General features: G+C 46.6%; 1 protein-coding gene and 2 long non-coding RNA genes across 20 annotated transcripts in view; 2 read left to right on the top strand and 1 right to left on the bottom strand.

The window, feature by feature from the left end:
* The window catches only part of nfixb (nuclear factor I/Xb), a 139,335-nt gene that overhangs the window by 37,182 nt on the left and 90,279 nt on the right, over nucleotides 1-11,874 (top strand). For 9 of the 18 annotated variants that reach the window (XM_085157072.1, XM_085157071.1, XM_085157062.1 and 6 more), the window contains exons 1-2: nucleotides 2,444-2,713; nucleotides 3,180-3,711. In XM_085157072.1, coding sequence (XP_085013198.1) covers nucleotides 2,546-2,713; nucleotides 3,180-3,711 — 700 coding nt within the window. In that variant the 5' untranslated portion in view covers nucleotides 2,444-2,545. The other 9 variants (XM_085157058.1, XM_085157057.1, XM_085157060.1 and 6 more) reach the window with 2 other exon arrangements.
* LOC146520819 (uncharacterized) overlaps nucleotides 1-11,874 on the bottom strand; it is a 447,384-nt gene that overhangs the window by 424,717 nt on the left and 10,793 nt on the right. The gene's annotated exons all lie outside the window — the stretch shown is intronic.
* LOC146520820 (uncharacterized) lies at nucleotides 3,718-6,660 on the top strand. The gene is made up of 2 exons (XR_014873727.1): nucleotides 3,718-4,554; nucleotides 4,592-6,660. It is a non-coding gene; the product is annotated as an uncharacterized LOC146520820 (long non-coding RNA).

The following is an 11,874-nucleotide window of genomic DNA, read 5'->3' as shown; positions in this document are numbered from 1 at the left end:
TTTCTTCAATGTTTGTCATGTAACAGAGGAATATATCAATGTAAATAATTGCTGAAGGCTCCCATTTAAAGCTGCAACTATCAATTGTTTCCGTTTGATTTTGTCTGTTAAAGCCAGAAACTGTCAAAAAATGAAAGTTAGAAATACTTGAATTTATACTGCTCGTGCTTCCCAACCTCACACACTGAGAATTGCTCATTTCAGTCATATATGACAAAGGAAACCATCCAGGTCCTAATATTAAATAGATGAACCCAGGCATTTTCTTGTTCTTTCCATTTTTTGACTCCATCTGAATGTGGCGTCACTTTATTGCACGAGATCTGGAGTCCTGATCCTCTGCTCGTGGTCTGTGATTCAGCAGCACTTGAACCTTGTCTGTCTGTCTGCTGAGCAGGTGCAGCCCTGACTGCCACTCGTTCAGAGCTGACACTAGTGATTATTTCCATTTAGTCTGTTAGATGCCGAAAGCTTGTCTAATGTTAGTTTAATATCATTTGTGATAAATTTATCAATACCCATTTTTTTGCAAAGCTTAGACCCAAAAGTGTTTGGCAGTTTTGCTTCAAGCTTTCCAGATAATTTCCCATGAATTTATCAGCAGATATTTTCGACTACATGCATTCTTCGTCCTTGCTGACTCCCTCTGATTGTGGTGCAGGTCTCCTGATGCTATGTTTCAGGTTTATTGCACTGGTCAGTGATTCAGCACCACCACCTTCACTCAAGCTGCCTGCCAAGCAGATGTAGCCCTGTGCTTTACGATGAGGCAGTCGTCTCCGCTCCGATACCGAACTGCAGAAACCTCCCAGGGCGGGGGGCGTTCGGGGATACGTACGGAGCCGATTCGGGCTCTGGGATTTCGTCCTCGTGCTAGCTGTGCTGCTTAAAAACAAAAACAGCTGAGGCAAATTCTGGTTCCTCTCCTGCCTTCACCCCCACACCCCACCCACCCCCTTTAAATTCTGTAACAATTTCTGTATCTGTGCCTCTAAATCATCTCGTCATTCGTTTTGCGAGTGTGCAGCGAGAGGAGGAGTGTGGCTGCCCGGGTTTGTTTCTCCCTCTTTGTTTGCTGTGGTAAACCCATGAGCAGCTGCCGGTGGTGGGGTCTGGAGGGATTCTGAAGCTGTGTGTCCTCTCTCTCGCTTTGCCATCCTCTGCCAAGGTGGCATTATGCGAGCAGAGAAAGGGGCAGAGAGAGGGAGCGGGAGAGAGAGACACAGAGGAGGTGAGGGCGGTGGGGTGAGAGGGAGACGAAGCAGTGGCGGCCATAGTAAAGATGGAGGCAGGCTGAGGGCTGTGGGGATTGGTGCAGGAGAAGGCTCGCTCCCCTGAACTTTGCCTCCGTGTCAGAGAGGAACTTGTCGATTTGGCAGATTGTGCAGCGTCGGACATGGCTGCGCGCTCCCTTACACTCCCACCTGCTCCCCCCACCCCCTCTTCTCTCTCTCTCTCTCCCTCTCATTGCCACTACCCCCCCTCCCTTCTCCTCCCCTCCCTCCCCCCTTCCCACCCTCTCTCCTCTTTCTCTTTTCCCTCCCTTTCAGCTCTTGAAGCTAACGCATTGGCTGGGCTACAGGCATCTTGTTGCCAAATAGGTGGGCCCTACTCGTGTTGGCAAAGGCTCAAGCAATGGTTAGGGAAAGAACGCGGAGAGGACGAGAGACGGCGAGCGAGAAAGAGAAAGAGAGAGAGTTGGAGAGAAAAGGGGAAAAAAGAAGCAGCACTCGGCTTTGCCAGCGGTCGTATGCGCTCATCCAACATTGATTCGGCTCTGTGTTTTTTTCCTCCCTATTCTGCGCTCCGCTCTCCCTGGCCCCCCCGTCTGTGTGTGTGTGTGAGAGAGCGTGTGTGTGCGCGCGCGCTGGTGCCGGGCCCGGGGATCAGAACAGACACCACCACCAATTAGATTTTGCCAAGGATTTTTTTTTCCTCTGAGATTTTTAAAAAAAAATTGGAACTCACAAAGGACTGTTGAATTTTTGTTCTTTTTTCGAATACGTTTATTCTCGCTGTTAAAGTCTTTTTCTAATCTTTTTTTCTAACATTTACATTTTTACCTGTTTATTTTTTTTTTTGATCCAACTTTTTTTTTCCTTTTTTGTGTCATTTTTGGCTTTTGTCTCGAGAGCTGCTGGCGAGCGTCCTGCTGCAGGACTCCCTTAAAATCTTTTTTGGTGTGTGTTTTTAAACTTGAGCCCACTGTTTGTGCTCAGCAGCGCGTTCTGCAAATTTTTAAAAAATTCTAACCCTCCCCACCCACCCCAAGTCTTTTTTCTTTTCTTTTTTTCATCTGCTAATTCTCCACACCCTGCCAAAAGCAGCACTTGCTTTACGTTGGGGAGCGCGGGAGGAAAGAGAGAAAAAAAACTGGTGCAGGAGATTTTTTTTCACTTTAAACGCTGTGCCAAATTTATGATGAGAGTGCAAAATGGTAACTACCAGGCCGTCTGTCTTCCTCTAGCAGTGTGGTTTTCTGTGGTGATTTCTGTCTGCTTTCAGTTTGTTGTGGAAATGTGAGTCTGGTTGGAGCTCCCTTTGCATGGTAGCGCAGATAGGAAATGGTATGGCTGATCTTTTAGCGGCACATTTCAACAGTGGTCTAGTGGCGGCAAAGCTTGGCGGTGGTGAGCGACCGGTGTGTGGCAACCCTGGCACAGGAACGCTGTGGCGAGATCTGGGCTTTGTTGCCCAGAGATATGTAGTGAAGGTATTATGGTACAGCAGAATAACTTGTCTTTTTACAGCAGGAAAAGCGGGAGCACAACTTGGCTCAGTTTTTCATCTGAATTCGTGAACTGTCGTTTCTTTATTGTCTCGAATGTTTTATTTTTAAAATGCTTTGTGTCATACCTTTGCATGCTATTGTAAGGATGATTTTCCCTGTTTTTCCTGCATGCTTTATTTTTATTTGAGTCTGAATGTTGGAAATGAGGAATTATTTTAACATTTTAATGGCAGTTATTTGAATAGCTTTTTGATTTGAATTTAAATTAATTGATAATCATCAGAATTTTCATTATTCCAACAACACGTTTAGTATTATTAAACATTTTGGCATTTTCATTAAAAGTTTTAAAAAACCTTTAATTTTACAACTTAAAAAAAAAAAGAAAAAGCATTTAAAAAATTTTTTTTACAGCCTCCTAACGCCGTGTCTTTTTCTCTCTCGTCAGGATGAATTTCATCCCTTCATTGAGGCCCTTCTCCCCCATGTCCGTGCCTTCTCCTACACCTGGTTCAACCTGCAGGCCCGTAAACGCAAGTACTTCAAGAAGCACGAAAAGAGGATGACCAAGGATGAGGAGCGCGCGGTGAAGGATGAGCTGCTTGGGGAGAAGCCAGAGATCAAGCAGAAGTGGGCCTCGCGCCTGCTGGCCAAGCTCCGCAAGGACATCCGGCCGGAGTTCCGCGAGGACTTTGTGCTCACCATCACGGGGAAGAAGCCCCCCTGCTGCGTGCTGTCCAACCCCGACCAGAAGGGCAAGATCCGCCGCATCGACTGCCTCCGCCAGGCCGACAAGGTGTGGAGGCTGGACCTGGTGATGGTCATCCTGTTTAAGGGCAGCCCCCTGGAGAGCACGGACGGCGAGCGTCTGGTCAAGTCACCCCAGTGCTCCAACCACGGCCTGTGTGTCCAGCCACACCACATTGGGGTGACGGTCAAGGAGCTGGATCTCTACCTGGCCTACTTCGTCCACTCACCAGGTATGTGCTACCTGTAGCGAATCCTTTTCCCACCGTTTATGTGGTTGTTACACTCACACACACACACACAGGTCATGTGTTTTGTCACACACTCTCTGGCATGTAAGTCACAGATTAGACCCTGCCCTCCACTGTGTACCAGCTGATCCAGTGCCAGGCTTTGATGAACGCAGTCAGCACTGAGATAAAGACCACGTCCTGATATTTAAAGGGATCGTCTGCAGCGTCTAACCCTAAAAAAAGTTTTTCCTCTCAGTGTTTCTATCTGCTTTAAAGAGATTCAGAGAATCTGACAGTCAGGCTTAAACCTGTGTTTACCCAGAGATATGTTTGCATTGGTACATTTGTTCAAGTATTTGTGCGCAAATTTGTCTAAATCCAAATGTGCATGTTTTTCAGTGCCGTCTGTAAACAAAAGCATCTGCAAACCTGTTTATCTGTGTGTGTGCACGTGTGCGCGCACGGCAGGCAGTTTGTCATGTGTCTGTAATCCATGTGTGTTGTGAGGTTGTTGTGTATCAGTAGCAGTGTGGTGTATTTGTGGGTTTCTTTTGTGTGTGTGTGTGTGGTGGTCTGGAGAGCGCAGTGACAGCTGGCCCGGTCCCAGGTAGTTTAGGAGGCAGAGAGTCAGCCTGTCTGCAGCCTCAGCCTAACACACACACACACACACACACACACACACACACACACACACACTCACACACTCAAGTGGACAGACTCTCGCTCAGGAGCTCTCGATCAAACACCCAAGCTGCGCCTTGCGTTGTTCTTCTGAGCGAACTGATCACACACACAGTCACACACACAGTCACACACACAGTCACACACACAGTCGCACACACAGTCGCGCACACAGTCGCACACACAGTCGCACACACAGTCGCACACACGTGTTTTCTGCTGTGACGGTGAAGTTGAAATAGAGGCGGTAAAAACATTTTGGTGTAACGTGCACACAAAGCCACATGTGTACTTGTGTGAGGGCAGCGCGGTGATCTGGATGTGTCGTTTTGTTACATTTCACAGCTGCAGTTGTTTCGACCTGATTTCATTTCTCAGGTAATTTTAGTTCAAATAATGAAAATAAACAGCAACAAATGCTGATCTGGATATAAAATTATTAAATATGTTGTAACTACTTTTGCAAAAAACAAAAACATTTAAAAACAAATAAAATTATATTCTGTTCAGTTTAATTCCTGCAGTGAGAATTCGATGTGCCTGAAGCTTCATTTCCTGTGAAGTGAATTTAAATCGTCCTTTTAAACACACTCATGTGTAAAAACGTCTCTAATAGAAAATCATTGTTGCTGTGTAGTAGCAGCACTCCTGTTGTAGACGCCTGAAATGTGCTGGAGGATTTATAGTATAATTTAGGCTAATGTGTTTATAATTGAAGCCCAGCTTCACCACTGTTAGCTGTGATCGCAGCCACATTGGTCTATTTTATATATTTTATATATTTTATTCGTTGTCATCACTTGATCTGGCTGTTTCCGTCAGGTGTTTGCAGGTGTAAATCATCTCACACACACACACACACACACACTCTCCTTCTTCCTATTATCTCGGGCTCTCTTACCACAGACTGGCATACAGTTACAGGGCCTTAATTCTTCTCCTTGGCAGGGAGGTGCAGCGCTCCTCTGTGACAGACTCCCCCATGCCAGGCTGCTTTCAGCCCAGTGTGTAACTCTGCTTGAGTTTTGCGGGGCCTCCGTGAGCGCCCCTTCCTGTTCCACAATGTGGCACGGCAAACCGCGGCTCAGATTAGCTCCCAGCGCAGCCTGGTGCTCCTTAGAGTTTTTTTCCCTGACGACTCTGTGCCAGAATCCAGCAGCCGCTCGCCCCCATCGATGCGATGCACTAGCCCGTCTTCTTTCTGTGTGCATTTCATTAGTATTTCATCTTATTTCTACACATGTGAGTATTTTTCCATAAATCTTTCTTTTCTTTCTAATCTTTTTTAAGGCTTGTTGGTTTACTGCTGCGCGTGAAAGAAGCAGCTCTGCTTCTTCCGCACTAACAGCTGGTGAAGAATGGGGAGAATGTGTGCGGTAACTAAAATGAAAACGTCCACCTTTTGTAAGCGCGCCGTGTTGTTCCAGCACCGGCGCGGGTTAGCCAGAGGACAGACGGTGGCTCCACTCTAACCTTTGGGGTGGCAGCGCTACAGTTTTATTCTTAGCTCCCCTTCCCAGGGTGTCTGTGTCTTGCGGAAGTTATCAGTTGCTGGGCCCGATGATTGGACCGCAGCCGTCTCACCCAGCTCGTCCCCGCCGCCGTGTTTCCGCTCTCTCGTCCCCACTGATGTCACTGTCGCCAGCTGTAAGGCGGGGGGGTGGATCTGCTTTCATGCGGCGTGATTGACACACACATACACAGTCACACGCATGCTCACTAACCCCCCCCCTCTGTTCCCTACAGTACAGTATGTCTGCTTTTGTCCAATTATAGACCGCGGCCCTCGCAGGCGGGGCAGGGACAGATCAAAGCTGATGGACTCTGATCTGCTGCACCACAGCTTCAAGAGGTCCCGCTAATCACACAACGAGCCTGATCATTTTCTTTTTGACAAGTACCTGCCTGCACACGAGCGCGGAGACGTAATTGTGAGGCGGTAACGAGAGTCGGATCCCAAAAGTGGTTAATTTTCTTTTCACTGATTCGGCTGCGTTCGATGGCGGCGGTAATGGCTCAGGGATGAGGAAGAGGTGGGGCGGTGGGTCTGATCTCATCTTTGATCACATGTCTGTCGAAAAGGAAAGTCTGGCTCGCCAGTTGGGCGCTGCGGGCCGTCCTCCACCTAGAGACGCCCGGCTCAGGTCATGTTTTTTCGAGCGGCGTGTTCCACATTTGTCCGTCTGACGAGGCCGCACAGTTCCAGCATTAGTCATTTTTGGAGCGCGATCAGCCTCATGCGGCTTTCATTACTTGTTATGATAAAAAGATGTTTCTGCGAGTGCAGCCTCCATATCTGGTCTCTGCGCCGCAGACAGAGCAGAGAGGTGCCCGGGGCAGGTCCGAAAGCCAGCCACGCGTGCCAGACGCCGTATCTCTGCTGCTACGGCGCAAACACAAATCTGAGACATTCATTTACCCATCAGTGTGTCTTTGTGCGTCGCCGCGACATTACAAATGACCAGGAGGATCTCTTTTAATAGAGACGAACAAAGAGACAGACTGAGAGACTTAACGCCTCCACGTCACGCTAAATCCATCAAACACATCTTATCTGCTTCGCCCAATATCCTGAGCTCCAAAAAGGAGGTAAAATTATCAGATGCAGTTACATAATAAAGGAAAAGCAAACAGGAAAGAGCGGGATTTGTTTTATTACACACGAGCTCGTCCAGAGAGGAAAACTGGAAGTCGCCGTCGTGTTGTGTTTGCTGAGTGTTTGCAGAAGAAAAGGAGGAGGTACGATGTTAGAGGAGAAATCCTCCGTCTTCTCTTTCTTGGATCTGCGTGTTGCAGAATCGCGCTCCAGCGTTCTGGCACGGCTCCGTAACCCGGGCCGACGGAGGAACAGAGAGCGTCGGCGCCGAGGGAGCCGCATTCATGTGGTGTGAAAAACGCTGCTGCGACGCTTTCAACGCAAACTTTCTTACGCTTTGTTGTCGTTTGAAATAATCTAATAAAGTTTGAGCCTCTGACGTGACGGCGTCACTGACACTGACGCGCTTTAACGTGCGCCGTGGCGTCCGGGCCTATTTTCACAACCCCTCATTTTTCCAGCTTTTTTTTTTTTTTTAACGTGTGTGTGACAGAGAGGAAAAGTGAAAAGAAGCGAGGAGTGTGTGGAGTGTAAGGAATCGCTGGTAAACAGATTACTCCGGTGCAATCGGGCTTCCTCTGACCTCCTTTAACCGTTCCTCCTCACATCGTTCCCCGTCCTATAGGTCCGACCGCCGCGCCGCTCTACGGGCTTGGGAGCACGCCAACCTGCTTCATATTCACTGTAATTATCCAGTTTAGTGAATAATCCTGGAAAAGATACACAAAAGACTGAGTGTATGATTGAATTATGTGCAATTTGAAATGAAGGTCGGGTCTTAACTTCGGGAATAGAAAAATTCCTCGTAGCAGAAAGTGCAACAAAGAGTAGCTTTATTTCCTAATTTCACTGTACAGTGGTTTTTAATTATTGGTGTAATTAAGGTTAATAAATAAAAGCCATGGTGTCTGTTTAGCAGCTTAGCTCACTTTTTTTGGAAAAAAATTTAATTCTCAAGAAATTAAACGACTTAATAATATGGATTAATGAGTAGAGTAAACAAAAGCAATAAAAATAAATGTTCAGCTTATTGAGCTTTATTTTTACTTCACAGCTTCTTTGCTTAAACACAAATTCTCCGTCTCCGTGTTTTATTTTTAGTCTCTTCAGTTGTTTTGCATTTGCATGACCGATCTTCTCTTCTCTCTGTGCAGGCGCCAGGCTTGATGTCTGTCCATCTAAAAGCATAGGTATCCCCGCCGCTAACGCCAAAGAGCAGGAGGAGCGGAGAGCGATGTGTAGAAAGGACGGGAAAGAGCGAAGCATCTTTTTCTGGGCCATTTCCCAGCAGCCAGATTCTGATCGGTCCGCCTCGCGCCTCGTCGCCTCGGTCCAGCGGAGCAGAGCGCACGCACGGAGACGTGCCCTGTAATTGGGATCGCTCTTTCCACACGGAAAAAAATCCTCCGTCTCCTCCGCGCGCACATCTTTCATTTAAAAGTAAAAAACGAGCAATTACACGCGAACGAAATCCCCTCAAATAAGCACAAATGAAGCTGATAATGTGCAGATTAATACATATTTTCACCCCTGAATCATTTATTCTCCGTTTAATGGTGATGAATGTCAGTGGTTGCTGTTAGGATGATATTGAGCGCTGATATAAAGTAAAAAGAAAAGCGTAGAATAAGGATAATGGAAAATGCCATGCTGAAAACAAAGAGAGAGGGAGGGCACATATTCAGGCGAGTGGGGCTGGTTGGCAGCGTTTGGCGCCCAAAGCTGCAGCTCTGTTTAGGAGGTGCCAGCTTTTCAAACCGACACACAGTCCCTGCCAACTTCTCTCCTTCTGATCCTTTTCTTTCTCTCTCATTTTAACATTTTCCCCCTGTATCCTTGTTTTCGCTTAACACTCCTTCCCCTCTGCACGTCCCCTCACGCCGCCGCCGCTCCCGTGGACGCTTCCTCACAGCGGGCTGTCAGAAAAGACGAACGTCGGGAACGTTCGGGTCCCGTTTCACCGGGACGTCGGCGCGTTGAATAAAATGGCTATCGTGTTACCAGACGTGTTCTTTTATTTTTGTGAAAAATATTTTCCACGGCTCTTTTTTTTGTCGCTCAGCGTGACGGTGCTTCTGCGGCGTCAGGTCCAAAACAAAATGGAGGATGAAGCACAGCTCCTCTCCAATCAGAGCGGAGAACCAGTCCAGGAAAAACGTTACTGGCAAATTAGCAATTCTGAATATTTCCTGGTTTGCTTGTTTTCTTAACGTGTTTTGGCGTGAGCATCTTCAGAGTGCAGGTGAGGATTGTGGATGCAGACCCGGGCCCGAGGGTGGAGACGAGAACGTGCCGCTGTGAGCGATGAGAGAAAGCATTAAACGGGGGGTGGGGGTGGATGGAATTACTCAATAATGATCAGAAAATTAGAGGCATTATTGAGGGAGAGTAAACAGGCCTCTCTGAGTGTGAAAGCCTCCCATTCAGCCAGGACCAGGAGCAGGACTCCTTTCTTCCTTTCGTGGATCCACCCATGGCCTCGAGAGCCCGTCTTTTGTTCCCTGAAATAACAGAGTGAATATATGGGGGTCGGAGAGTTGGGAGGGGGGGCGCCGTTCCCAGTGCTAAGCACAGTATGGACGAGCGACTGACTGTAAGCTACTTTTATTGCAGCGTTATATTTACTTTCTGGCTTTTTTCCACACTTACATTTTTGCAGACTTACAGTCTAATTAACTGTCTGTGTTTAAATAAGTTGCTGTCACCGGGTTCAGAAAATCTGGCAGCATATGTTCAAGTTATTTTCTTTTTACTTATTTTTATGTTGCGTACAAGTGCACCTGTGCGTCTCTTCTCCATTAGCTTCCTCTGTCTCAGTCCAGAGTCGGGGGAAAGTGGGTGTAAACGAGTTAACGCTAATGTGACTACTTCCGCGTTTGTCACTACAAATGTTTTAATTAATGGGGAACGGATAAATAAATAAGCTCACCACGTCTCGGAGCAACCGAACAGCAAATGCGGAGCTCAGAAGAGGGACAAAGGAGTGAAGAGAGGGATTTACACTTTGAACAAGCCGTTAGAGAGAATAAAGGAAGCTGTGTTTCCTTCCCCCCCTCCTCTCACATCACTTCCAAGCACTCTACTGCTCTCAGAACAGGATTTGATGTTAATAATAACTATAGCGCTCTTGCTTGTAGCTACTTTAATAATGACTGCAGTTAAGTCTTTAAGCTGAAGGTAAAGGAAACTGAGTTAAGGTGGTATTTAAAGGTGGAAAGAATTAGCGAGGACAGAGTGGGCATCACTGGCATTCAGATAGATGGTTGGGTTTCAAAGTGGCTTGCAGATGTGCAAAACTATGGGGAGGCTAAAGCAGTATATAGTGTGGAGGACTTTCCTCGGCAGCCTGCCTTCATGTGACTCTTCTATTCAACATCCTTCAGCGCTCCCTCCTTCACAGCAGCTCTGGAAACGCTCTCCAGGGCAGCTCTTCCCGCTCAAAGGGGGAAAAATCACCTGACGCGTTCGCTCACTTTCTCCGTCTGTTTGCGTTTCATATAGACAGCCAGCTCCATTTTACAGACATCACTTTTGGATGGCAACGTTCTCATTATACCCGTCAACTGTCAGCGCTCAGCACTCTCTCGTCTATAATTTCAGACTCATTTGAATTCTTATTGGCAGCTTCGGTGCATAAATTTCATAAAAGATAGGAAAACAACACAATTTCTTCTCGCTCTCCCTGGTGAGCAATAAAATATGGAGAAGATTAGTGGGAAAGGAGTAATTCAAATTCAATTGTTTGTTTGGATTTTTATTATCAAGAAAACACATGTCCGGTATCATATTTTAGCTTCATGCATTTTACATCTCGGATACCTAACAAAGCCAGCGTGAGTGTCGCGCTCCACGCGGCCTTACGGCACCTCTGCATTGGATCGCCGTCCAGAAAGGTAGATGAATAGAGTTGCCATGGCCACAAAGCTTCTTTTTTTCCTCCCGTGTACCTTTCCTGGGTGATATCCAAGGAGTGTCAGCGACTGGCCTGGTTGGCACGTTGAGTGGCCGTGCAGCGCTGTTTCTGTGGCGCTTCAGCCTACAGTGTGGGCAGCCAGAGCGCAGCGCTCTGCCAGAGGAATCCACTCAGATCACTTTCACTCTATAGAGGGCATCCCCAGCACTCATGTAAATTAATAAGCACATATATAAATATATATATGCAGCTGAGCAGGGACACGAACCCGTGCAGCTACATGTTAGTCAGAGTCTTCGATTCAAAGTGACTCATTTGTTTTCCTCAGAGGAAACGGAGGAAAATTAGATTTTCTTGGTGTTATAATTTACTATTTTTATTTTAAACACTCGTCACTGGACTCGGGCCAAGTGAGACATATAAAAATGTCACAGTAATTTTAGAGCAGATTTTTCCCTTAATGTTATTCACACATTTTGCTCGGCTCAGTTCAGTCCAGGGGGCTTTTTATCCTCCGAGAAGCTATAAGTACCTTTTGAGATGGCAGCTGTGATATGATTTCATTGTGAAAGCAGGGGAGCCGGGGATATAAAAGACTTGCCTGCAGGCAAACAAAGCGGCTCTAACCCCTGTGTGCTGCTGACTTTGGCCTTGTGTTCTTATTGTTTGGGATATCACTGACCCCGCTGCCCTTAGTGCACAAATAATAACCAGAAAATCAAATTTGTCCTCCTCTCAGTTCTTTAGGCGTTTTCAAGATCATTATCGTTATCAAATAGATGGTAAATTCATAATAAATGAATAAATAACAGGACAAAATCCAAATAAACTTATCTGGTTCTTCAGAGGTTTGTTCAAATATGATTAAAAATCCTTTTGATACCAGTTATTAATGTAAAGCATATGAAAGTTCTTTTAATCAGATTTTAAACCCTGGAAATGAGTGAGGTCGTAAATCATGCAAGTGGTTGTT

The sequence above is a fragment of the Neolamprologus multifasciatus genome, chromosome 4 (assembly GCF_963576455.1).
Source record: "Neolamprologus multifasciatus chromosome 4, fNeoMul1.2, whole genome shotgun sequence".
NCBI lineage: Eukaryota > Metazoa > Chordata > Actinopteri > Cichliformes > Cichlidae > Neolamprologus > Neolamprologus multifasciatus.
Note: the sequence above shows the minus strand (reverse complement) of the source record. Positions and strands in the feature narration are given on the sequence as shown.